This window comes from Desmodus rotundus, chromosome 12 (assembly GCF_022682495.2).
Source record: "Desmodus rotundus isolate HL8 chromosome 12, HLdesRot8A.1, whole genome shotgun sequence".
Classification (NCBI taxonomy): Eukaryota; Metazoa; Chordata; class Mammalia; order Chiroptera; family Phyllostomidae; genus Desmodus; species Desmodus rotundus.
The window spans coordinates 50,018,387-50,042,863 of NC_071398.1; the positions used below are offsets into that span (position 1 = coordinate 50,018,387).

The following is a 24,477-nucleotide window of genomic DNA, read 5'->3' on the forward strand; positions in this document are numbered from 1 at the left end:
ATGCTACAGCTGCAGGCACCGCGCTGCACTGGCTGTGGGGCATCGGTAAGGATACAGAGCATTTTAAGGTGTGAATGAATGAACACACCTGTTATTGATCAATTAGCCTTCACTCTTGCCATTAACTTAGGAAATAAAATTGTCAGCAGGGCTTCCTGGGTGAATGACATTCTGAAAACACACACTCTGTCTTCCCCGTCCAGGTTTCTATCTGTCAGGAGCATTTTTAAAGCTTTCAAAATGAACACTTTACTTTCCTAAATTATGTACATTTTTATCTCTGTCATGGCTACCTCTCATCCGATATCTTTTGTTTGCTGACTAGTTATTAGAATTAGGGCGGAATTTTATTTTATCACCTAGGGTGGTATTTTAAATGCCAAATTTGTTACCAACCGAATTTAATGATGACTTGTGAGTTCTAATAGTTTTTCAAGGGATTTCCTTGGCTTTATTAGGTCCACAAACCCACTTATGAACATTAATATTAGATTTTCCTTTAATGCTTTTTCTCCTTTGTTATTGAATTTGTTGGGGTGACACTGGTTAACAAACTGATACAGATTTCATGGTTCTACAACACACATCTGGACACTGTGTTGTGTGTTCCCCCAGGTCAGGTCTCCTTCCATCACCATTTATTCCCCCTTTACTTCCTCTATCACACCTCACCCCTCTGCCCCCCCAGCAATTGCCACACTCTTGTCCGTAACTATGACTTGTTTCTCTTTTTCTTTTTTTTTTTGCTTTTTTGCTCAGCCCTTCCACTCCCCCACTTGTCCCCCCACCTCCCCTTCCCCATCTATTGCCCGGCTCTCTCTCTATGAGTCTGTCTCTATTTTGCATGTTAGTTCATTTTGTTCATCAGATTCTACCTATGGTACTTGTCTTTCTCTGACTGCTTTATTTCACTTAGCATAATACTCTGCCGGTCCATCCATGCTGTCGCAAAAGGTAAGGCTTCCTTCTTTTTTAAGGCTGAGTAGTATTCCATTATGTACATGTACCACAGCTTTTTTAGCCGCTCATCTACTTGCGCTGTTTCCAGACCTTGGCTGCTGTCCCTTAATACGTCCCTTGTTTCGTTCGTGCAGCTGCTTTGCCACAGAATACATTGTATGGTGCTGCCAGCTGACATTCTCACCTGATTCTCTCAGCAAACAGCTGCCTGAGGGCAGACCCAGCCTTTTTTTTTTTTTTTAATTGATTGATTTTGTTCCTATTTGGTTCCTTGGTTTATTTTGTTCTTTAGATTCCACATATGAGCGAGATCATATGGTTTTATACCAAACTCCTGCCTGTGTTTATGTACCTTGAAGTTACCTTAACAAGCACAACAGAATTGATCGAAAACCTGTGTAAATCATCTGTCTCATACTCTGTCACTAGCACTTTTTCTTTAAAAAAATATTTTTCAACTTTTCTTATTTCATTTTCATGAAGTGTCTGATGATCTTCTTCAAAGTTTATTTTTGTGGTTCATCAATCTGAAATCTTCAATACCTTCAGTTAACTTTTCTCTGCTGATATAATTAGGAAAATCTTCTCTCTGTAGGTAAGTATGTGAAAATGTTAGCCCAAATATTTTCACAACTGTATTCTTGTGCCTCCAAAGTACATCTCTTCAATAAAAATTTAAAAACAAAACTCAACAAAAATAAATAAATATAAAAAGCCATACAGCTGAGTTTTAGTGTGTGGTGGGAAATTATCTGCTTGTCCCCCTGAGTCTTCATGGATTAGCCAAAAGCATTCACTGACGAGGGTTTTGAGTCTCACTCTATGACTGGTGCCTTTTCTGGGAACCAGGGATACAGGTAGGAAAGCACCCTAGAGCTTATAATCTGGTAACAAGATAGATATTGGGTCAAGTCCTTTTTAGCCTAGGAAGCATCGTTACCTGTGTGAACTGGACTTCTCTCGGTGTGTTTAACAAAAACGTAGAGAATGTGGTCCATCTAGTGAGCTGACTGAGGCTGGTTGTTTCAAAGGGATCGCTTGATGCGAGACTTTCCTGTGAACTTTGTCACTCTCCCCCCAGGTCCCATTTGTTCCCTCTGCAGCCAAAGCATCTCTCTTTCCACCAACACTGCAGCCCTCAGCCCTGTGTTGAGATGGGAGAAGCCAGCACATCCTCCTTTCCCAACTATGGGCTGCTGTGGTGTCTCAGGCAGCTGGGCAAAGAAGAGTTTCAGACATTTAAGAACTTGCTAAAGGAAAATGCTTCGGAACTGGTCACGCGCTCTTTTCCGTGGGCCGAGGTAGATAACTCCAACACGGAACACTTAGCCTGCATCTTGCACAAGCATTGCAGCGCACCTCTCGTCTGGAAGATATGCGTGGACCTCTTTCAGGAGATGAACCTGCCCGCGCTCTCTCAGAGGGCCAGGGATGAAATAGAAAGTGAGTAAAGGCGTGGCGCCAATCTGGGATTGGGAGAGGAGCTGGGCGGGGGGGCGTCTCAAGGTCCCGTGGGGATGGGCAGGGCACCACTGTTCTCCCATTGAGCCTACCTGTACAGGGTGAGCCCAAACTCTGAGAAGTGACTCACTGATTACTCTCTCTGGCTGGAAATTAGTGTTGGCTCTAGCCTGTGAAACAGTGAAGCAGAAGAAATAGCTAGAAGGACCCTCACTCTGCCTGGACAGAATCTCTTTCTCTCTCTCAAATCAATTTTTAAAATTAATTATTAAAAGAAGTTTGTTTCCAAGTTCAAAATTGGAGCTCTCTTCACGTGGACGTCTGTTGCTTCTCAGTGGTGGTGGAGGTACCCAAGGCTCTGCCTCCATCCCAGGCTGGCCATGGGGTACACTGATTCATCTTGGTTCCCCTCAGTAATCAGGGCAGAAGGTGCCCTCGTCCCGGGTCAGGTTCACTGCTGTGAAGTTATGGAGACTGCCATCTGCTCTGTGTTGCAGAGTCTTCACTGGCTGAAACACCAGGAGATTCTACACCCACGAAGACTGATCCAGGTACCAGCACGCAAGGACTTCCAGGTCAGTGTGGGGCAGGGGTATCACATTTTCTACCTCAGTCAAGGGCCCTGCTGTCCATGGAGCTCCTCTCATCAAAAGCCTGGTCAGTTTATTAGTCGGTTTATTCCTGATTGATTGATTCTTTCTTTTCTCTGCCCTCTGCCTAATTAATCAGGAAATCATGAGACCTAGCTCTGAAGTGTGGTTCGTTTCTACACGTTCCTTCCCATAGCCTATGTCAGAATTATCGCACTGGACTCGCTAACCTGTTTCCACTCTGGTTACATGAAATCCATTTTCTCCACAATAACGACCAAGGTGATCTTTTAAAAACTTCCACCTGAGCCCTGAACAGGTAGCATAGTTGGTCAGAGCTTCATCCCAATAGCCAAGGTTGTTGGTTCGATCCCCAGTCAGAGCACATACAAGAGGCAACCAATGAGTGCATGAATAAGTAGAACAACTAATTGATGTTTCTCTCTCTCTTTCTTTCTCTCTCTTTCTCTCTCTCTCTCCCCCCTCCTCTTTCTCTCTCTCTAAAATCAATAAATAAAAAATTGTTTTTTAATTTTCCATCTGATACTTTTACTCCCCTGCTTAACAATCCTGAAATGATTTTCCATTGCATCTGTGATCAAGTACATGATTTTTCTGTACCTGGCGAGTCTAACACCACCTTTATGACTATTTCTAAGGAAGGCAATTCGTTCCCACGTCATCTAAGACAAATGTGTACGTAGCTGCACTTGTAGGAGCCTGTTTCCTAATAGGCACACGCAATGGCTACTCTCAGTGAGTGTTAGCTACAGGATATCGGAGGCTGTGCTGTTCTTCACCAGATCAGCTCCTGTAATCTTCAGAGCAACTTCACAGAGTAGAAACTATTATCCTTGTCCCTGCGATAAACGTACAGAAGCATGCAAGCCTGGTTTTTCTTTTCTTTTTTCTTTTTTATTTTATTGGGTTTTTTTTTCCTTACGTAAGCCTGTTGAATTGTGTAAGTCCTCACTAATAATGACAGAATTCACATTTAGATCAAGTGTCTGACTCCAGACCCTTAGTTTTTTAACATTTAACTGGTTTATAGAGAGAGAGGAAAGGAGGAAGAGAGAGAAATATCAATCAGTTGTCTCTCATACATGCCCTGATCCAGAATCGAACTCGCAACATTTTGGTTTACGGGATGATACTCCAACCCACTGAGCCACACCACTCAAGGCTCCAGACCCTTAGTTTTTAACAACTAGGTTTGACCTCTCATTTCAATGATGTACCCAAAGGTCTCCAAAGGTCAAAAAGCAGAAATGAGACCAGAGGGCAAACCTTCTGATCTTGAACCCAGTGCTCATTTCACGTACCCTCTGCCCCTCTGGCTGAGCCCGCGGCTCCAGACAGGTCAGAAGACAGAATCCAGCATCGCAAACCGTGTCTCAGGGACTCTGTGGGCCTGACCTGAGCGGCTCACCTAAGTGTGCATGAGTTAACTCTTCTTCCCTCTCTTTTTGGCAGAAATGCCACAAGCTATGGAACAAGACGGTGCCACAGCAACAGAGACAAAAGACCGAGGTAAAGAACACTGATTTATCCTTCTTTCTTCTTCTTTTGCCATCTTGGAATGAAGCTGGTGGGTGCGCTGTCTGAAGGGCATAGATGCCGGGAGAGTCCGCTTTCCCTCTGTCCACCCTCGTTTGTCTCCGGTGCATCTGTCCCTTCCCTCAGAGCCCTGATGTCCACTGTCATTATCAGCAGTCTGTTTTTATAAAGGTAAATTTCAAATTCTTAAGTTCATCATCGAGAACTTGGGCCCCAGGACAAGCTCGTCGGGCAGGTGCTAAATAGAGAGACAGCAAGTCAAGTGCCTTGTTTATTTTATTATGTTTTTAATCCTTACCTGAGGATACTTTTATTGATTTTTAGAGAGAGAGAGACAGAGACAGAGAGAGACAGAGACAGAGAGACAGAGACAGAGACAGAGAGAGACAGAGACACTGATGTTAGAGAGAAACATCAATCATACATACCCCGGCCTGGATGGAAGCCTTAACCTAGATATGTGTCCCAAGTGGGGGTTGAACCCTCAACCTTTCTGTGTATGGGATGATGCTCCAACCACCTGAGCTACCCAGCCAAGGCATGTATTAGATTGATCTCTCTCTCCCCCTCTTCCTCTCCAAAATCAATTTAAAAATATCCTCAGGTGAGTATTAAGGGGGAAAAAAAGAATATAAGGTGTCAGCTATTAGGTACTGAAAAGAAAAATCGGATTAAAGGGACACATAGAATTACTTGGTAGAAAGTCTTTGAGCCTTTGAGGATGTGATCTTTGAGCGAAGGGCTTGGGGATGGAGCTCACCACCAATAACTCATTGCTGAGAAGAAACAGAGTCTCGTACACATAGAACGTCTGAAATCCAGCCTGTCTTCAAATTCTGCTTCCTGTCTTCCCTCCCCCTTCTCTGGCCCACGTAGGCCATGAAGGTGACGAGTGGGTCTACAAACGTCACGTGATGATGAAGTTCGCAGGGATGTCGGGTGCCCCCCACGGCGTCAAAACCTTTGCCTCTGACTGCCTACAAATGCAAGCATTGTCTGGTGTGTTCATGCCAGACAAGCAGGGCTTCCGGCCTCTCACCGTGGTCCTGCACGGAAGACCGGGGGTGGGAAAGTCGACTTTGGCCAGAAGAATCCTGCTGCACTGGGCCCACGGGGAGCTCTACCCCCGCTTGTTCTCCTATGTCTTCTTCCTTGACGCCAGAGACATACTGTTGAGGAGGAAAAGCAGTTTTGCAGAGTTAATTTTCAGGGAGTGGCCAGCCTCCCCAGTCCCCACAACGAAGATCCTGTCCCGGCCGGAAAGGCTCTTGTTTGTGGTCGATGGTTTTGACGACCTGGATGCTGCCTTCAAAGGTACCGACACGCATCTCTGTGCCAACTGGACAGAGAGGCAGACGGTGTCTGTCCTGATACGTAGTCTGCTGAGAAAGGTCCTGCTCCCAGAGTCCTCCCTAATAGTCACCATCAGAGACTCAGGCGTGGAAAAGCTCAAAGCTGTGGTCACCTCTCCCTGTTACCTCTTTGTGAAAGGAATCTCAATGGAAAGAAGGATCCAATTGTTCCTCGAGCACATCAAGAATGAGGACCAAAAAATGCAACTCCTGCACTCAGTGGTGGACAACCATACACTGATTGACATGTGCCAGGTGTCCACCGTAAGGTCGCTCCTTTGTCAGGCTCTCGAGCTGCAGATGGCGCCGGGAAAGAGCCTGCTCCCTACCTGCCAGGTGCTCACGGGCTTGTACGCCACCTTTGTGGTGCATCAGCTCACTCCTCGAGATGCACCAGGGCGTGGTCTCAGTCCGGAGGAACGGGTCGTCTTGAAGGGCTTGTGCCGGATGGCTGTGCAGGGCGTCTGGGCAATGAAGTTTGTGTTTTATCCCGACGACCTGGGAGTCCACGGACTGACAGAGCTGGAGCTCTCCTCTCTGTTTTGCAGAAACATCCTCCTCCAAGACACCTGCGGGGACAGGTGTTTCACATTCCTACACCCGAGCCTGCAAGAGTTCTGTGCCGCCTTGTACTACATGCTAGAAGGACTGGAAACGGAGTGGCATCCCCCCCCTGTGTATGTGGAGAACATGAAGACTTTGAAGGAGCTCAGACAGATCAGCTTCAACGTCCACTTGCTCCAGATGAAGCGTTTCTTGTTTGGCCTCATGAACCGAGAGCTGGTGAGGACACTGCAGGACTTGCTGGGGTGTCCCCTTGCCCTGGTGGTGAGGCCGGTGCTTCTCCACTGGGTCTCTCTGTTGGGGCAACAGGCCAACACCTCCTCCACTCTGGACTTCCTGGACGCCTTCTACTGTCTCTTTGAGGCCCAAGATGAAGAATTTGTCCATTTGGCATTGAACGGCTTCCAAGAAGTGAAGCTAATGGTGAGCCGGCCGATGGACCTCCGTGTGTCTTCTTTCTGTGTCCGGCATTGCCAGAACTTGCAGAAAATCCGAGTGGATGTCAGAGAGATCTTCTCAGAAGATGAGTCCACCGAGGCACAGCCGGTCATTCTGCAAGGGTGAGTGTCCCCCTCTGCAATGTCTTCCTTTCTGTCCTGACGGAGGTATTGCTGTTTTGAGGTAATAATGGCTGGAATCAAGCTAATTGACATGGCCGTCCCTCACATGGCTCCCGTGTTCCTGTGTTTGTGTGCGTGGTGAGAACACTTGAGACCTACCCTCCAAGCAAATCTCAAGTGTGCAACACCGAATTGTTAACGATAGTTCTACTTTAGGGGTCCCTTTCCTGCAGCTGAAACTCTGTGCCCTTCGCCCCGTTCCCTGCCCTGTCCCTGGCCACCCCATTCCCCCACGCCATCTTGTTGCCACTGGCAACCACCGTGCACTCTCTGCCTCTGAGTTTGACGGCTTTAGATTGTGTGGGTGAGATCATGTGCATCTTTGTGTCTGGCTTTTCTCACTCAGCATCATGCCCTCTGGGTTTACCCACACGGTTGCAGACAGCAGCACCGCCTTTTCAAGACCGAATGATAATATCCCATGGGGTGGGGTGTGCATGACCTTCTCTCCATCCGTTCATCCGTCCACGGATATTTAAATTGTTTCTATACCTTGGCTGTTGTGAATAATAAGAGTACAAATAATCTCTTAGGAGCCTGATGTCAAATCTCACATATAAGTGGGATTATTGGAATGTATGGAAGTTTTACTTTATATTATTATTCATTCTCATTGGAGAATGTTTATTAATTTTTTTTTGAGAGAGAGAGAGAGAGAGAGAAACATTGATGTGAGAGAAAAACATTGATCGGTTGCCTCCTGTATGCGCCCCAACCAAGGGTCAAACCGCAACCTGGATATGTGCCCTGACCGGGAATCGAACCCGCAAACTTTTGGTGTACAGGGTGATGCTCCAATCAACTGAGCCACCCAGCTAGGGCTATTTTTAATTTTTTGAGAAACCTCCATACTGTTTTCCATAGTGGCGGCACCATTTTACACTCAAAAGGGAGCTAGAATTTAAGTACAATCTGATGCCATAGCCTGCGTCTCCAAACCATCCTGTACACCCTGGGCACCCAATACTCAGGACGCAGGGTGAACAGGAGTGTGCGCGTGCAGGGCAAGAAGTGACATCACTGAAATGTCCTCTGAGCCCCTAAAGCCAGCCCTGTCTCATCCTAGCAGCCCGATCTCTCTTCTCCAAGAGGGTGGAGGCCGTTGCTCACATTCAAATCCATCCTATAGAGGCAAGTGCTTCTTTCCTTCTGCATTGTAGGGTGCAGATCAAGCCCCTGGTGAACGAGTGGTGGGAAAGCCTCTGCTCCGTTCTCAGCACCCAGCCGAGCCTGCAGCAGCTGGACCTCAGCGGCAGCATCCTGAGCGAGTGGGCCATGAAGACCCTGTGTGTCAAGCTGAGACAGCCAACCTGTACAGTGCAGAAGCTTATGTAAGGCTCACGGGCTCACCCTGGGACATGCCCCTCCGGGTGGCTTGTCACAGGTCTCCTTGCCCACCTCCTAAGACCAACCTATAAAATGTATTTGGAGGGGACATGTGCTATGGGAGGTATAGGAACCAAGTTCCCAAAAGCTCAGGGCGAGGAGTGACTAAAGACCTTGTGGAAGGGATTATTGAAGTGGGGGTCATTTATTCAGGGTTTTGAAGGATGAACAGGAGTTCATTAGTAGGGGGGAAAGGGAGGGGAGCTCAATTCAGGGAAGTGAATGATTTATAAAACCCCTTAAATCACTCCTTAGTGCTTTTGGGCTAATCCATAAGGTCACAAACATTTGAACATCTAATAGTTCCTGGGTCTTTTGTTGACCCCGGTATACTCACCAGGCACCTGCAGTGGGAGATGAAGGGCTCATTGAACTTCAAAGGTTCTATTTAATTTTCCTTCCAAGACCAAGGAAAGCCCATGTGGCAACACAACTAGGTTCCTGGTTGCAAACGTTTTACCCTTGCTGCTCTTCCTGCCTGCTTTCTTTAAAAAAAATAATAAAAACAAACACAACATTTTATTTATTTAGTTTTAGAGAGAGGGGTAGAGAGGGAGGGAGAGAAACATCAATGTGTAGTTGCTTCTCATGCGCCCCCTACTTGGGACCTGGCCTGCAACCTAGGCATGTGCCCTGACTGGGAATCAAACCAGTGACCCTTTGGTTCACAGGCCAGTGCTCAATCCAATGAGCCACACCAGCCAGGGCCCATGTTACATTTTTAAGCATGATCCTTTTGTGTGTCTCTGGTGACTGTCTCCTCTATTAGATTAAACTCCATGAGAACTCAGAGTATTCACATTGGCAATACTTTCCTCCCAGTGCCTGCTGCACCACAGCCACTTAAGTATTTGCTGCTTTAACTTTAAATAAATGCACCCTGGCCAGTGCAGCTCAGTGGATTGAGCACCAACCTGTGAACCAAAAAGGTCACCAGTTCGATTCCCAGCCAGGGCACATGCCTGGATTGCGGGCCAGGTCCCCAGTTGAGGCTGTGTGAGAAGCAACCACTCAATGTTTCTCACCCTCTCTTTCTCCTTCCTTTCCCCCTCTCTAAAATAAATAAAATATTTTTAATTAAATAAATGCAATTAACAAAAGATGAAAGCTAGGATGGGAAGGACATAAAAAGAAACCATTACGATACACCTAATTCATATTCTTATTTCTCCTTTGTAGATTGAAAGGTACGCAGATTACCCTTGGTCTCCATCACCTCTGGAAGACTCTCATCGTCAACCCCACTATTAAGTATGTGAACTTGGAAAGCACTCACCTGAAGGAGGAAGATATAGGGGTAGCATATGAAGCGTTGAAACACCCTAACTGTGTGTTGGAGTCTTTAAGGTAAGTCCTGACTAAGGTTTTTGCTTTTATGATTGTAGGGGTCTTTTGTGATGTTGTTGTTGTCGTATTGCTTTTACTTTTTTATTTTGAAATGATTATTCAGGGTGAGTTGCAAAAACATTGCAGACGGTTGGAAGGATGGCAGAGTCTGGCGACAGGGTGGGGATGGTGGTACAGCATCGTGTCTGTACTCAATGCCACCGAACTGTGCACTTAGAAAGGCTTAAAATGGTCCTTTTTATGTTGTGTATATTTTACCACAATAAAAAAAGTAACTCTTGACGTTTCATAAACGTTTAAAAAAATCACAGAGGGGCCATGGGTTCCCTTCAGCCCGTTTCTCCTGTGGCTGTAGCTTACGTGACTATAGTACTACATCAACACCAGGGCCTGGACAGAGTGACAGTGACTGCATCCACTCTACGTCACTGCATCACATAAAATGCCAGTGTGTGTGCATTCGTGAGACCAGTGTGACCAAGATACGCAAGGGCCACCCCCTTGCGTTACAGACACACCCCGCCCCACCCCACCCCACCCCCCACCACTCCTGATCCCTGCCCATAATGCGTGTTCTCCATCACTATAATTTCGTCATTTCGACGACACCGTATATGGAATCACAGAGCATGTCACAGCATGAGGTTGCCATTTTTAAAGAGATTTTATTTATTTTTAGACAGAAGGGAAGGGAGGGAGAGAGAGAGAGAGAGAGAGGGAGGGAGAGAAACATTGATGTGTAGTTGCCTCTCACGCGCCCCCTACTGGGGGCCTGGCCTACAACGCAGGCAGGTGCCCTGACTGGGAATCGAACCAGCAACTACTTGGTTCACAGGTCAGCACTCAATCTACTGAGCCACACCAGCTAGGGAATGAGGTTGCCCTTTTTTTTTTTTTTTTTTTTTTTTTAATCAGCAGATGTTCTTGAGATCCATCTGACCCATTCTGTGTATCCTTAGTGTGTTTTTATTTATTGATTTTAGGGGAAGAGGGAAAGAGTGAGAGAGAGAGAGAGAGAGAGAGAGAAACATTGATCTGTTGTTCCACTTATTTATGCATTCATTGGTTGATTCTTGTCTGTGCCCTGATGGGAATTGAACCTGCGACCTTGGTGTATGGGAACAACGCTCTAACCAGCTGAGCTACCCAGCCGGGGCTGCATGTTTCTTTTTATTGCTGACTGCCATAGGGTGGCAACCATGTACCATGGTTGGTGTAGCCATTCACCCTTCCAGGGACATTTTGGTCATCTCAGGTTTGGGGCTGTGACCACAGTTTTGTACATCCTGGGCTAGGGTGTTGTTGGTTCGAGTGGCCTGGTCCGAAGGCACTGCCACGCCCAGGGTGTTCTGAGACAGAAGATGAACTCTGTCTCCAGTTTTATTTATGGACATGTGCGGTGCAGGGAAGCTGTGTAGCTCGCAAACATCCCTCTTAAGAATGTAACCCAAGGCAGCCAGCCAGGGCGTAATGGTCCTAGAAGAACCAGAGTGCACAGGTGTTTGCCCCACACAGGTGAGTGTTACAACCATCTCTGGGAATGAAGAGGAATCAGCTGCTCTCTCCGGAGCTCCGATTCAAAAAAATAAGGAAGAGATGCGTTATCAGAAAAGATGAGAGGGAGAGAGGCTACTGGGGACTAAACGAAGAGAAAGTGCGAAGTTCTGTGGTGGGGGGTGACAGCCTTGTTGTGGTGACTCTGAGGACAGGGACGTTGTTCTGGTTCCCTCTCTGCAGTAGTCCCAGACCTATGCCCTGGGTGGTGGGGGCGGGGGATGGTTGATTGGCTCACCTTCCAAATGGGAGACGTAGTATAGCGTTTTGATTGCAAACTCAATGCGAGATGCATTTGGCAAACAGGGAGCTCCAATGATGTTCTTAACACTATGCTTTGGGTCCCGCGATGTGCCCATGAGTGGGAGCAGGTTGCTTTTCTCAGGGTGCTCACAGACTCCCATGGGTCAACCAAGACAAAGGAACCCCCACGTTATGCACCATCGCCGTGTGTGTTTGGAGGACTCTAAAAGGTTGGTCTACAATTCAACGGAGTCAGTACTTGAAATTGTGGTCTATGCGGAAGTGTGTTCACAGGTCCGGGAACAAAAGCACACACAAATGCGAAATGGCTCAGAAATAACAGAAGGGTATTTCTTACCTACAGAATTAGCCCAAGGGGGTTTCAGACGGATGTCCAAGAGAGCAAGGATTCTTCCATTAACGCTTCCAATACCTTACTGGGCACAGACATTCAGCTTACAGAAGGAGGGGGTACTCAGGGGACACCTGGAGGTTTTAGGGACCTGACCCAGTAGGTTCCAATCCTCCCTGGTCCCATTCTCCAGGCTAGAAGCAGTACTGTGACCGCTCCCACCGCAAGACAGGCTGGGAAATGTAGTCCAGCTCTGCCTCCACATGGAAGCAGGAACAGCTTTGCATAGTTTAAAAACAAACAAACAAACAAACAAAACCCACCCAGCTGCTCCAACAGAAAGAATCCTGCTGTTTGCAGCAACCTGGGTAGACCTCAAGGGTACCCCGCTGAGTAGGCAAAGCAGACAGAGGAAGACAAATACTGTAGGATCTCACACATGGACTCTAAAATTTATTTTTAAAAGGTGAATCTGTGAAAACAGTAAAATGCTAGTTACCAGGAGATATTGTTTAAGGCTACAAACTTGCAACGTGTAGACAAGTACCCTATTTTGCCAGGTATAACACACATCTGTGTATAGTGTTCAACCACTTTTTCTGCCCAAACTTTCAGGAAAAAAAAATCTTTCATCTTAATTTTTTAATTCAATTATTTATTTATTTATATTTAGATACCTGTTGGGGTTTTGTTTTGGGGTTTTTTTTGCATTATAAAGGGATTTTACCATTTATTTTTGAACATATTATGGTACAAGAAATTTTATGTAACAAATAGTTACCAAACGTAAGAACAGATACAAGGTATTTCAGGTGCTACCCATGTAGAATGCACATCCTTATTTTTCCCTCAAAAATTTGGGCAAAAACGTGCACATTATATGTGGCAAAATACAGCAAGCAGATCCTGGGCATGCAAAGCGCACACGAATGATTACAGACAACGATGTTGCATAGTACACATCAAACTTGCTAAGAGACTTGCTCATTTATTTATTTATTTAGATACTCAACTATGTGTTAATTTACATAAATTTTGGGGAGAAACCTTTGCCTGAAGCTGAATATACTATCAAATATGTATTGGCATTTAGACCTGTCTTTGCAAAGACCTATATGTTCTATAAGCAAAAAGGATATAAAAGTTTTGTGTTAAGATTAAGCTACTCTGCTAACTAAAAAGAAAAAATTAAAGGCAATAAAGTATTTGCCCAATGGAAAGCAACTCAAGAGAGCTGGAGGAGGGCTTCCTGGAGGAAGGGTTTCCCCTGGGCTGTCTGTGCAGAGAAAATCACTGCCCGTTCTCCTACGAGACGGGGTCATCATTATTCCCACCACAAAAAAGAAATGGTAACTGTGTGACCTGATAGAGTGGTAACTATTTCTACAATGGCAATTGTATTACCATCACTAAATGTATCAAACCCCCATGTTTATACATTAAACTTTTACAGTGTTGGATGTCATAGATGAATGTTTGCAGGTGATCAGTGCTGGGAATAAAATCATGCTGGACAGAGAAGGGTGGGGTGGGGTGAGCAGGGTTGAAGGTAGTGAGACAGGCTTGCTTGGAAGAAGTAAGATTTGGGAGTTCTGAACAAGAGCTTGAGCTGCATGCAGACTTGGGCCTGGGGATGAGCGAGGATGTTGCAAACAGGAACGGAAGATGCTCAGACTGAGGCCACAGCAGACAGGGTCCAGGTGCCAGCGAGGGGAGAGGCTGGCTTGCAGTGAGTGGGGGGAAGCTGGGTTGCCTTGGGGACAGATGAGGGTGGGACTCACAGGGGCTGTGTCTGCAGGTTGGATCACTGTGGATTAACCCACCCCTGCTGCCTGCGGCTCTCCCAGATCCTGCTGACCTCCACCAGTCTGCGATCGCTGAGCCTCTCGAGCAATAAGGTGGCAGGCCAGGGCATCGCGTCTCTCTGTGAGGCCTTGAAGGTCTCCCAATGCACCCTGCAGAAGCTGATGTGAGTGGTGCTCTCTTTTATGGGGATCATCTTGTCTGAACTGAGGCCAAGCAAGTCCTGGGGGAGTGGAGGGGTAGGGGAGGGGCACTGGCGGATGCGTAAGCCAAGGATTACAGTGGGAGTTCTGACCTCGGGGGAATGCTCCAATGTTGAGATTTGATAGAGACCCAGTAAGTAACACCTGTGTCTTTGCTGCTGAACTCTGACCTGATATAAAAGATGGAGCAGAGCCAAACTCATAGACTCAGAGAGAAGATGGTGGTTACCGAGGGCTGGAGGGAGGGGGGCGGCAGGTGGAGAGATGTTGATGGAAGGACACAAACTTCCAGTTGTGAGATGAGTAAGTTCCGGGGGTCTAACGCACAGCGTGGTAACAATCACTAATAATACTGTGTGGTATACTTGAAAATTCACCAATGCTGAAACCCCAGGGAGGCTTCGCCTGGGCTAAGGGTCCTGTTCCCATGAACACCGTCTTCACAAACAACCTAGCAGGTAGGAATCGCTTCCCTGCCTATCACTGACAAAGAAAGCAGACTGCAGCAGAAGGAGGGAAGGCTTTTGTCTAAGGTCACACACAGGGAGTGCGGGACACAGCCCAAGCAGGAGCTCTGTCTGATCCCTCAAGAACTGATCCGTTACCTGGAGCTGTCTGTCCTCCAACCTGGGCAAGGTGGTGTTTCCCCGCCACTTCCATGCCTCCTTCGGTGGAAGTTCAGTTCTAAAGCCTTAGCAAAAGTTGACACGGAGTAACACAGAGGAGTACCCTTTGTAGAAGGTAATAGTAGGAGAAAGATATCTTCTCTTCATTAGTCTGTAAGAGAGGGGGGAAAAAACAAATACTTTTTATCCACCTTCTTAGGTTCCATGTCTGGGCCTGCAAATTAAACTGACAATAGACAGATTAACAAGAGAAAAGGCATACACATTTTATTGATAATTTTGTAAGTATGTGAGGATGTCCCAGAAAGGAAGAAAGAAACCCAAGGAGAGGGTAGACTCGGGAGCTTATGCACCATTTTAACAAAGCAATAAACTGTGGAGAAGTAGCTACAGAAAGGGCAGGGACTTGGGGCTTCCAGGGCTGAGGAACTGTGGGAACACGACTAGGACGTATCTGGGGAGAATCAAAGGTAGATGAGGGTTAAATGAAGACTCATCTCCATTGCTGGTGATGAGGGTCACTGTCCTCCCCCAGCACAGGAGAGGGGGGCACCTGCACAAGAGAAATCTGTGCCCCACTCTTAGGCAGGTGGTGGGGAGGGCAGACAGTTCTTACTGTTTTCTGCTTGTTCTCAATTGCCATTAGCTGAAAATAATCCAAATGTGGCATATTTTGGGGTGTCTCCTCAGAGTCCAGCCCAACCAGCAGTCCTTCGTCCGAAGAGATCACTAGCAATATACAGAGTGTGTGCTTTAAGCATGTTCATTTATCGCACTTTGTCCCCGCACCACGACGGAGGGACTGTTAAACCCCCACTTTCAAGTCTGATCGCTTCCTAAGCTTCGAGAAACTGATGGATGATCTCGGTTATGTCTGAGGGTCACGGTGTGTTGAACGCAGGTTCCTCTGAAGAGCAAGGTCACTTGTGTTGGCAAAAGCACCTCACCGCGTAGTGCAGGTAGGAGCAGAAACCACCAGACGAGAGAGCAGAGTCACGGGGCCTCTGTGTCTCCCACTGTAGACACCACAGGTCTGAGGCCCCACCGCACTCAGCGTTCTTGCTGGGCTGAAGCATGGCAGTTGAGTTCATAAGGTAAACGCAGATGCGATGGGACATCACTGCAGGTCTGTGAGGCCATGCCAGCCGTGACATGTGACATGTGAGGATATGTCACGGGGGTGACATTTCTCTCCTCTTGCACGCGAGGGAGACATGCGATGTGCAGACTTCTCATTTCCTTTCTGGGCTGTCTTCTTGCAGACTGGGGAACTGTGGCCTCACAGCCGCCAGTTGCTGGGATCTGTCCTCGGTGCTCCGCTGCACCCAGAGACTGACACACCTGGACCTGTCCACCAACAGGCTGGGGGCGGAAGGTGTGACTGCACTGTGTCAAGCCTTAAAGCTTGTCACCTGTGCTCTGCAGAGGCTGATGTAAGTCAAATGCACTCCCCTGTGAGGACTCGGTAGCTTTGTGGCAGATGGCGTGTGCCTGTCTCAAAGGGTAGGGAGCATGCAAATGCCCAGAGGAGGCACCTGCCACGTGCCACATCCCATCCCTATGAATCACCTCCTAGAGTTCACCCTCCCTCGGAAAACTCTATCTCTGTGTTCACATTTTCTTGCGGTGGGAAGTTATCTGTCCAAATACAGCCAGTTGTCACGATGTGTGGTGTTCACGTTCCATGAAGTCAGAGAGAACACTGAATTAGTGAGAGTGGACTGTGACACCTGGGGAAAACACAGGGTCATGACATTTTCATCAATGGATCCATACCTAACCTTGTTTGGGGTGGTTCTGGCTTAAAACCCCATATATGTATTGCTGATTTGTTACTGTTGAACGTGTGGCCAACCATAGTATGAATCACACCTGAACAAAGCCTATGTAACACATGTTTTTCCTCCATAAAATGCATCAGTTTTCTTTTTTAACTTTATTTTTATTGTTGACACTATTACAGCAGATGTCCCCGTTTCCCACCCCCACCTCGGCCCGCCTCCACCCAGCACCCAACCCCCTCCCCCGGCCGTCACCACACTGCTGTCTGTCTGTGTCTACGGCTCGTGCACATATGCTCTTTGGCTGATCCCTTCGCCTGCCTCCACCCAGCCCCCCGCCTGCCCTGCTCCCCTCTGACAGCTGTCAGTCTGCTCCACGTGTCCCTGCCTCTGCTTCTGTTTTGTTCATCAGTCTATCTTGTTCACTCAATTCCGCATGTAAGTGAGATCACGTGTTATTTGTCTTTCTCTGACTGGCTTATTTCATTTGGCGTAATAACTTCCAGGTCCATCCATGCTGTCCAAAAAGGTAAGAGTTTCTTCTTTGTTACAAGCCACATAGTGTTCCATCTACCACAAATGTGCCACAGCGTTTTTAGCCACTCAGCTCCTGGCGGGCACGTGGGCTGCTCCCAGACCTTTACAATAGCCAAGCTCTGGGGACACCACCCCTTTCTTGTGCTCAGCACACTAGGCCACGCTTCAGCTCCACATCTTAAACAATGAGGCCACCAGCCCCCCAAAACCACAGAGATGCGGAAAACGTGGCATTCATTGAAAGGACGTTTGTTCACAGCAGAATGAGAAGGGGGCGTGAGTTCTACCTTAGCTGGGAATGTGAGTGACGGGAGACTCCCATTTTTCTGCCTGCGTCCATGAAGGACTGTGAGCACCACGAATATTGATTGTGGGGGGTGATCACCCACAAATCTGAATGAGGAGGCAAACTCACAAATACACAACTCGTGACTATTCGAGTCGGCTGTGTTTATGAAGCCCCTACTTTGGGCGCACGCTCTTAGCTGCTAGTGATAGAGAGATGAAAGGTGGATGGGGTCCCTATTTTTTGCGTGGCTTAAATTCTGCTAGAGGCAAGTTGGATGGTTAGTCAATGAGGTTTTCAAATAGTGACGCAGGGACGACAGCCACAACGTCTGTGTGGCAAGGAGGACCCCGTTTGTACGGTAAGGTGTTTCTATGGCTATTTTAACAAGGTCCTCCTTGTGTGGCTAAATTACTCTCTATCCCAAATCTGTTTTGTTTTGTTTTTTTCAATCTTTACCTGAGGCTATGTTTACTAATGGGGGGGGGAGAGGAAGAGGGGAGAGAGACATCTGTCAGTTGCCTCCCCCACGCACCCGACTGGGGATCAAACCCACAACCTTTTGGTGGATGGGACAATGCTCCAACCAACTGGGCCACCTGGCCAGGGTTATCCCAAATGTCTGGGGACAATGAGAGATCTTTGTCCCTCTTCTTCCCTACTGTCAGCTTGCTTTGTAGAATCACTTTGCTCTCTGTCATTCCATCTTGTTGACCACTGACTCTGCAGGAGTGAAAAATACACATGAGTTCATGGTAGACCTGCACCCAGAAAAGTTCTGGTAACGAGTAGAACTTTAATGTGCGTGTCTACTCCTGATGCATTCTAAGGGCCCCCAGTAACTCTGTGATGGGGACGTCCCAAGTATGGTAGACGGAATGACAGAACGATCTGACCCCCTCCGCCAAAGTTGTCCGTGGAACCTGTGAGTAGAGGACCTACCATGGCAAAAGCGACTTTGCAGATGTGGAAAGACATAGAGACAGGGAGGGGACCCTGGGTCATCCGCCTGGGCCCAGTGTCGTCACCAGGGTTCTTAGAAGGGAAGGGAGGAGGCCGGAGACTCAGAAGAGATGTGATAATGAGGTCCAAGCGGTGAAGCTGCAGGCCCAGGACCAGGCGCAGAGGAGTCTGGGCAGCCTGTAGACGCTGCAAAAGGCAGGGAGCTGGTTCTCCCCTGGAGTCTCCAGAAGGAACGGGGTCCCTCTGACGGTGAGGCTGTGGCCTGCAGAGCTGCGGGATGACACGCGTGGCTTAAGGCATGTGGTTTGTGACAGCGGCAACAGGCAGCTCACACCTTGAGTCAGAAAGAAAATGGAAAGAGAGGGTCGCAGCATCCAGCACATGTGTTGGGCATTGTGCCAAGAACGTCCGGGTTATCTCATCACCTACGCCTGAGGCCCTTCTTAAATACCAGCACCATCTCCTCCCAAAGGAGGAGCAGGAGAGGCTAAGAGAAGTAGCTGATCCCTGCTGGGTAGCACAGTTGGTTTGAGCATTGTTTCTTTCACGGAAATGTGGCTTCGATGCCTGGTCAGGGCACGTACCTGGGTCTTGTGTTCCAGCGCTGGTCACGGTGCGTACGGGAGGCAACCAATTGATGTCTCTTCTCCCTCTCCCCCTCTCCCTTCCTCTCTTCCTAAAATCAATAAACATATCCTTGGGTAAGGATTTTTTTTTAAGTGGCTTCCCCAAGGGGACACCGAGTTGGGAGTGTGACCACCCTCTTTCCCTTGTGTGTGCCCTGCAGACTAAGAGAGTGCAACCTGGATGTCCTGGGCTGTAGCTTTCTTGCCCTTGCCCTTATGAGCAACCGTTACCTGACGCACCTGAGCCTTAGCGGGAACCCCTTGGGAGATGATGCCATTAACCTTCTGTGTGAGGTCCTGGTGGAAGCATCTTGTCACCTCCAAGACCTGGAGTGAGTCTCCTCTGGTTGCAGGGTGGGGGGTCAGGGGTGGGGGGTCAGAGGTGGGGGGTCGCCTCTACCAGAGTGGGGGCTAAGGTTCCTGGAAGGTCAGGAGCCAGGAGTAGTGGCCCTGGAGCCAAATTGAAGCTCCAGGGTCCCCAGAGCCTCACTGTCTCCAGGGGACACTGTGGGTAAGCTGAGGTGCTTGACAGGACAGTGAGTGCGGGAAGGACAGAAATTATTCTGAACGGGATCCGTGGGATCTGTGGGATCCGTGGAGTTCGAGGTTGCTGTGAATCTCCGAAACCTGTGCACTGCTCCTTCCCCCTCTCTGCACGTCTCTGCCTCTCCCTTTCTCTGTCTCTGTCTGTCTGTCTGTCTGTCTCTCTCTCTCTCTCTATATATATATATATAATATATATAAATAAATCTCTCTATGTATCTGTGTCTCTCTATATCTCTCTTCTGTCTCTCTTTTATATATATATATATATACATATAAATAAATCTCTATGTATATCTCTGTGTGTCTCTCTGACTCTCTCTCTATACCTGTCTCCAGCTCTGTCTCCATGTGCCCGCACACATACACACACACATCCTTTTGCAGGTTGATGAAATGCCACCTCACAGCCGCCTGCTGCAATAACCTGTGCACTGTGGTCGCCCGGAGCAGGCACCTGAGGAGCCTGGACCTCGCCGCCAACGCCCTGGGTGACGCAGGGGTGGCAGCCCTGTGCGAGGGACTGAAGCAAAGGACGGCGTGTCTGAGGAGACTCGGGTAGGCTCCCGGGGTCGCCTCCTGGAGAGATAGGCGCAGAGCGAGGGGAACCTGAGTGTGAGGTCGCCGGAATGGAGACAGGATCTGAGCCCCATGATTCCAGGAAATCAGACAGAACGGCCCCTTGGCCGAGGGGCAGAGTGGGGCTGGGCTGCGACCTGCGGAATGAGGGAGATGGCAGGGGCTTGGGAGCATTGTCTGGAGGTCACAAGCCCTCTGTAAATGTTTATCAGACGAGCTAGGTGCTGGGCACGGTGCCAACTGGTGGCAGGACCGAGGTGCATAGGTCTTGGCGTTGTGGAATACACAGTCTAATGGGAAAGCAGGGCCAGAAAGGCAGTGGGGTTGTTGGTGGTTCTCAAACCGCAGTGTCAGCCTCAGAATCTCCCAGGAGGCTTGTGAAAAAATGGTGGCAGTAGTACATTCAGTGGAATATTACACAGCCGTAAAAAAGGAATGGAGTGCTAACACATGCTGCAGCGTAGATGAACCTTGAGAACATGATGAGGCAGGATTCCCAACCCGGAATTCCCAAATACACACAGTCTACAGTGGTCAGGACAGCTACAACTTCTAGACCCACCGGCTAGTTTAAACTGCCCACCAACCTGGTGAACAATTCATAGCAAGTTATAGGTTTTAATGTCCCACCCCCATGTACTCCAACGTACATCTCTAAAATACACAGGGTCCGGCAGAAGTATGGCCTGCTTGAGTGTAGTTGGTATGGCAATTACATGGGTGTGATAATTTATACTTTCAGTTTGAACATTTCACCTGAAAGGTCATATGCTGTGCTTGAGTGTGACGTTGTTATGTTACAGAGTGACATGCTTATGGTTTTGTAATAAGAAAAGGGGGTGTTATTCATGCCAGACCCTGTATAAGAACCCTGTTACAATGCCATTATCACACCGAACAATGTTCTGTGGTAGTTCCATGCTGTGAGGATAAAATCCTAAATCCTTCCCGTGACCCAGATTGCCCAGCCTCCTCTCACACGGCTGTCTCTGATCCACTCCAGACATCCTGTCCACAGAGGCATCTCAGAGACGCCCACCCCCTCCTTCCACAGGGACACAGGACACCGCATTTCCTAAGCACCCCGCTCCTTCCTGCCCCCTGCTCACAGAGCTCACTTCCTCTCCTCTCTCCAGTTTTAGGTGAAAAGTCTTGCCCTTTCTCAGCAAGTCTGTCTCCATGTTCCCTGTTTTGTGCCCTGGTTAGAGGCTCTCTCAGCCTCTACCTTCCTTTCTTTGCACAGCTGTGAGTTATCAGCAGCTCTCAGCATGAGAATCACAGTGGCGTCTGGAAACTCCTTAGAAATGCACTTTTTTTTTTTTTTTTGGTCCCTCCCCAGAACTGCTGAGCCAAAAACTCTAGGAGTGGAACCCACTGTTCCCCTCCCCCCCTTTTTTAAATCTTTACCCAAGGACGTGTTTACTGATTTGAGAGAGAGAGAGAGAGAGAGAGAGAGAGAGAGAGAGAGAGAGGAAGGGAGACAGAGAAACATCAATTGGTTGTCTCCCTTATGTGCCCCAACTGGGGATTGAACCCACAACCCAGGCATGTGCCCTGACTGGGAATAGAACCCACAACCTTTTGGTACACGGGACAGTGCTCCAACCAACTGAGCCACCTGGCCAGGGTGCCCCTGTTCTTTTTTTTTTTTTTTTTTTTTTTAACCATGAGAATGGAAGTCAATTGGGTTGAAGGAGGTAGGATTGATTGTTGATCTTTGGGGATGTTCTTGGGCCCCCTCCCCCACAGGCTGGAGGCATGTGGACTGACATCTGACTGCTGTGGGGTCCTGGCCTCGGCTCTCTTCTCCAACCAGCACCTCAGCAGCCTGAACCTAATGCGGAATAACTTCACTCCTGAGGGAATAATGAAGCTATGCCCAGCCTTCGAACACCCCATGTCCAATCTCCAAGTTATTGGGTGAGTCCTGGCAGTTGTCTTCTCAGACACAAACCTTCTCTTACGTGCTCGCTGGCAGAGAAGGGGGTTATCAGAGGAAGTAAGGCCGTGGCTAAGCTACGAGATCTTTATCCAACTAAATGCCCGCTGCATTGCAGGCACTGAGCTGGGTGCTGGGGACCCAGGGATAATGGGAGATAGAGGCAAGGTGCCGATACCATGAAGCTTACTTTGGGGTGGGTTTAAGAAGAGTGGAAAGACAACACACAAATGAAATGTTTTATCCAAAAAAACCTAAAAATAGAATTGCTATCTGAGCCAACAATTCCACATCTGGGTATGTAATTAAAAGTATGGCCCTGGCTGGTGGGGCTCAGTGGATTGAGTGCCAGCCTATGAACCTAAAGGTCTCTAGTTCGATTCCCACTCAGGGCATATGGTTGGGTTGCAAGCCAGGTCCCCAGTAGGGGGCACGCAAGACGCAACCACACACTGATGCTTCTCTCCCTCTCTATCTCCCTCCCTTCCCCTCTCTAAAAAATAATCTTCTTTTTTTTTAAGTATGGAAAGCAGGGCCTCAGAGATTTACACACCTGTGTTCACAGCAGCCTTATTCACGACTGCCATGAGGTCCATTGTCAGGTGAATGGATAAACAAAACGTGGTCCAGTGACACAGTGCAGCATTTATTCCTCGGCCTTGAAAAGGAAGGAAATTCTGACACATGCTGTGATGTGGATGAACCGTAGAAACGTTATACTGAGTGAAATAAGCCAAACACAAAAAGACAAAAATACCGCATAATTCTACTTGATGTGAGACACCTAGTCGGGTCAAATCCATAGACAAAGTAGAATGGGGGGGGGGTGCCCTGAGACTGGGAAGAAGAGGACTTCTGTGTTGTTTACTGGGCACACAGTGGGGTTTTGGGTTTTTTTTCAATTTTATTTATTTTTAGAGAGGGGAAAGGAGGGAGATATAGAGGGAAACACCGATGTGAGAGAGAAACAGATGTGCGAGAGATACATCAATCAGTTGCCTCTAGCTCGCCCCCAACGAGGGACCTGGCCCACAACCTAGACATGTGCCCTAACTGGGAATCGAACCTATGACCTTTGGTTCACAGGCCGGTACTCAGTCCACTGAGCCCCACCAGCCAGGACATAGGCACATAGTTTTAGCTGCGGAAGAAGAGAAGAGTTACGTGGATGGATGGTGGTGATGGTCACACAATATGAATGTGTTTAGCACCACCAAACGGCACGCTGAAATGGGTGTGACTAAGGTGGACTGTCTGCCGAGGCTGGCTGTGATGTATTCATACCAAGAGCAAACTTTCCCAGCCGAGCAACTGTCTTCTCCTGTGTGGCCCAGCTCACCAATTTCTCCAGGCATCAGGTTTTGGCAAACAGATGTAACCAGGTGCCCACAAGAATGGTTGTAACGAGGCATCTGAGCGGGAGGTAGGAGCGGTGGGTTCAAGACCACGGCTCAGTAGACCTGAGGTCTTCATGTGGTCCGAGGGGGCGGGGGGACAGAGAGAGCTCACAGCGAGCATGTCTGCCCACAAGCTGGAGAGGCGGCAGATTCGGGCTGGAAGAGAGAGTGTGTATCAGGCCGTATGAGGCAGCACAGCCGCAGGCAAAATCAGCTCTTGACGCAGGGGCTCGGTAGGAAAACAGAACACTCGCCCCTGGAGGGTCCTTACTGCCGTTTTAGGAGCCTGCCCCCCCAGGTCTCTACTTGATTACCTGTTCCCCTGTCCTCTCCTAGAATATAAGTTGTGTGAGGGTGGGGGACATCACCTTGTTCGTCCCTGTGCCTCCAAACCCTGTAACGGGACCTGGAACAAAGTTGGTTTTAGGGAAAGACATCGTGAATCAGTGACTAGGCAGGTCTGCCTCCTAGGTTTGCTGCCAGGGGCCGATTCCTGCAAAAGACAGGGACTTGCTTTTATTATCTGGGGAACACACAGCTCTCCTCAACAGGCGAGAAGAAGGTTTAGATCCTTGATGGGAGTTTCCCAGGAATTTGGAGGGTGGGAGGGAGGGAGAAGAGTAAGAAGCAAATTCCTGGAGTCATGAGCCCTGTTTCTGTGCCCACCCCCACCCCTCCCCTCCCTGCCAGGCTGTGGAAGTGGCAATACCCTGGTCCAACAAGAAAACTGCTGGAGAAGGTCCAGGCACTGAAACCACACGTCGTGATTGGCGAGGGCTGGTATTCTTTTGACGAAGATGACCGGTACTGGTGGAAAGACTGAGGACGGGAAACCCCGCCCACCCAGACCCATGATGGTGTGGGAACCTTGAATGAAGGCTGTCTGCTCTGGGTGTGCTGTGCCCCAAGGGGGGTGTTCCTCCTCGGATGTGGAAACTGATGTCTGATTGTCACAAAGCCCCCACTGGTGGTGGTCCTGTGTGTCCTTTGTACCTCGGTTACTACGGTGGCCTTGGACATAGGCTTCAAGTCACAGGACCTGAGGCGCTGCAAAACGTCTGTGCTACCTCTCGGAGAACACGGAGGAGACCCAATAAACACTGAGCATTTGGCCAAAGTGTGAAGCGTCCTTCTTGCTCAAGAGCAGAGGTGACAGGACGTAGGAATTTTTGAAAACATGACTCTGGTGATGTTAAAAATAAACTTTA

General features: G+C 48.4%; 1 protein-coding gene across 1 annotated transcript; it reads left to right on the plus strand.

The window, feature by feature from the left end:
* Nucleotides 1-24,477, plus strand: NLRP5 (NLR family pyrin domain containing 5). Its single transcript, XM_024570503.3, has 12 exons — nt 1-45; nt 2,064-2,403; nt 4,485-4,541; nt 5,445-7,044; nt 8,265-8,435; nt 9,670-9,837; nt 13,785-13,955; nt 15,881-16,051; nt 18,973-19,143; nt 19,742-19,912; nt 21,683-21,853; nt 23,960-24,477. The coding sequence occupies exons 1-12, from the start codon at nt 1-3 to the stop codon at nt 24,090-24,092; spliced, it is 3,369 nt and encodes a 1,122-aa protein (XP_024426271.2). The 3' UTR covers nt 24,093-24,477.